Here is a 3,011-nt window from a genome sequence, read left to right as displayed (position 1 = left end):
AACTCAAGGAGCCTGCCATTTACAACGTGAGTCCTGCTGGCTGGTCTTATGCCACAGTGCTCAGGAATGACAAGTTGTTCGTCTGGGTTTGGAGCAAAGATTTCCAGCAGTATGGAAGGGGAACCTTTTCTTGCTTAGACCAGGCCTTGTATGTGGGCAAGGCTTTCCAAATTTCACAGGATTCATTTTGATCTTCTGATTAGCTGTCTTATTCCACGATTCTTGTAATTTTGTCAGGTCAATTATCTGGTGTTCAGTGTTGAGAATGAAAGAGACAGCTTGGGCTGACACCGTCATTAGGTGTCAGCAGCTTAGGCACATCCTGTAATACAATCCCTGGGTGATTACTTATCATTGTTAACACCTGATTATAAAAAAGAATGGTGGAAGAAAAGTACACTAGAGCAGTACACTGTGAGTGCAAAGAGATTTCTCCTGAACGCAGAGGTGGATCATTTTGTTGCACTTAATTACATCTTTTGAGGTTCTGTTGCAGGTTACTGTCTGAGGTTTACTGGTTTAACTATGTTCTGACTGCTTCTTCACATGCGGAGACATTGTTCCTTTCCTCTTCTCACCTGGTTCTGCTGTTTTGTTTTGTCGTTCCCCCCCCCCACAGAAGATAGATGAAGAGAGCGAGGCAAACTTGCTAGCCGTTCTCACTGAAACACTGGACAGCATCCCTGTGGATGAGGATGGATTGCCATCGTTTGATGCACTGACAGATGGAGATGTGACCAACGAAAATGCCGCTAGCCCTTCCCCAATGCCTGACGGCGCCCCTCCAACTCAGGAGGCAGAAGAGCCGTCTCTAGTAAGAACCCTTACTACTGTTTAACAGGAATTGGATGTGCCTCTGGCTACCCGCTGCATGGGTATGATGTGGTCACAGTAAGGTCTGGACTTTTCATTTAGACTGGAAAGGAAAATCAAGTAAAGAACTGAAAATTAAGGGGGAAAAAAAACCTACAAAAAGCCATAGGATGACTAATAATGCAATCTTGTAAAAAGTGCCTTGAAGAGATTGGTTTTGAGATTCTTGTGCTAATGGCTGACACTTTTGTTTTTCATTCTGTTCAAATAAGTCAGGATAATGGTTTTTAATTTGTATTTCATTTCTCGGGGCTCTTTTTGTTTGTATGTTTGGGTGTCACTTTCAGTATCTTTTCAGAGAGGCCCATTGAGTCTGGCGGGATGTGGGGCTAATTTTGTGCCTTTAACATTGATTTGACCAGTAAGCACCAGCTTAGTGCTAATCAGGGCAAACCCAAGCCATCAGTGAGGATGTGGGTGACACCCACATTTTGCTCAGTAAAACCAGTTTGAGATGTGATTCTGTTTCTGCTGAAAGCCCCTTATCACTGCCTTCTGTGGAAGCAGAGCCAGATAGGTGCATCTTGACGCTGTATCCATTAGTCTCTTAAGTTAACATCTCTGTTTAGATCAGAGGCCTCTTCTGTCAAACAGATCGCCGAGAATTTAATTTTGCTGTTAATTCAGAAATCCAAGACCCCTGTCGTTTCTGCTTGCCCTGAAGTATACTGCAGTAAAGGGAGCAGAAATACACTGCCAGTCCAGAAAAAAATGAAATCTGTTTGCTCCGGGGAATATTGAGCCCTTCTTTCTAGTTTATTGTACTTTGCTTGCTGATATTGATAAAGATAATTTTAAGTATCTATGCAAAAATGTAGATAAGTCATTTTAATCCATAAAGATGCATAACTTTACTCTTTTCCTTCCTTTCCCTGATGTGTTTGTAGCTTAAGAAGCTCTTGCTGGCTCCAGCCAACACTCAGCTAAATTACAATGAATGCAGTGGTCTCAGCACACAAAACCATGCAAACACTAATCACAGGACCAGAACAAGCCCTGTGGTTGTTAAGGTACAAACTTAATCTTTGTAATAAGGAAAAAGTGTAACAAGGTCTTCTATGCTTTCAGCAACTAAGCAAGCAGTGAATCTATGTGTATTGTATTAATCTGCCTACTATCTTGCAACTGCTTTTAAAAAAAAAACGTGAACAGGTTATAGACTGGGTTCCAGAAGATCACCTGAGCTCCTTATGCTCTGAATATTTCATTTCTGCTTTTTCTCTGGGCAGAGTTCAGTTGTAGTCCTACCGTCTGTTACTCTTGCCTACTTTATTGATACACAGAGTAGTAGGGGGTACGATAAAATTTGCTGATGGACTGATGTTGTTTATGAGTGACTCCAGGATGTGGGACTGCCATTTTACCGTCTGTCTGAGCTAAGAAAAATGACACTGGATTCTTGGCGAAACATGTATATCAGCCATTAACTGAATAGAATGGGGGCTCTGACATAATTCTGTTAGCAGGCAGTATTAAACAATGTTTGTCTTGCCGTTCACTGTAACTGAAAACAAAGCATTTAGGGGTACTTAAGAGAGTTGTGAATACTGGGCTCAAGCAATCAGCAGCAAATTAAGGTTTAAACCAGCTTATTTTTTTGTTCACAGTAAAGGCGCTGTAGGGTCTTGTTAGTTACATGTTGCTGAGTAGGAACATTGAAATGTAGGAGAAATGAAATAAAAAGCTGCATAAATGTCATTTAGGAATTTTAAATGTAATTTTCTTTCCTTGTTCTGCAAACAATTATTCACAGCTCATAGATCTAGTACACTTAGACTGAACACTTCATTGAAAATCTCATCTCTTCTGAAAACCTATATCCATTCTGATAAGGTTCAGCTCACTAATTTTAGCTTTTTTTATTTTATTTTATTATGCCCTGTTTTTAAGACTGAGAATTCATGGAGCAATAAAGCGAAGAGCATTTGTCAACAGCAAAAGCCTCAAAGACGTCCCTGCTCTGAACTTCTCAAATATCTGACTACAAACGATGACCCTCCTCAGACCAAACCAGCAGAGAACAGGAACAGCAGCAAAGAGAAATGCACCTCCAAAAGGAAGCCTCATCTGCAATCTCAGACAAATCATCTGCAAGGTAAGTGTGAGACCACAGAAAAGACGGCTTTGGAACGAGCAGG

At 41.0% G+C, this 3,011-nt stretch overlaps 1 protein-coding gene across 1 annotated transcript in view; it reads left to right on the top strand.

Moving 5' to 3' along the window:
• Positions 1 to 445: 445 nt before the first annotated feature.
• The window catches only part of PPARGC1A (peroxisome proliferator-activated receptor gamma, coactivator 1 alpha), a gene marked incomplete at its 5' end in the record, with an annotated part of 29,001 nt that continues 26,435 nt past the window's right edge, over positions 446 to 3,011 (top strand). The window contains 4 exons of the mRNA XM_010181863.1: positions 446 to 484; positions 620 to 814; positions 1,761 to 1,883; positions 2,764 to 2,968. Of these exons, the coding sequence (XP_010180165.1) occupies positions 446 to 484; positions 620 to 814; positions 1,761 to 1,883; positions 2,764 to 2,968 (562 nt within the window). The remainder of the gene's footprint in view (positions 485 to 619; positions 815 to 1,760; positions 1,884 to 2,763; positions 2,969 to 3,011) is intronic.

Source organism: Mesitornis unicolor, unplaced genomic scaffold, assembly GCF_000695765.1.
Source record: "Mesitornis unicolor isolate BGI_N332 unplaced genomic scaffold, ASM69576v1 scaffold16933, whole genome shotgun sequence".
NCBI lineage: Eukaryota > Metazoa > Chordata > Aves > Mesitornithiformes > Mesitornithidae > Mesitornis > Mesitornis unicolor.
The sequence above is the reverse complement of the archived record's forward strand: the minus strand, read 5'-3'. Positions and strand labels throughout refer to the sequence as shown.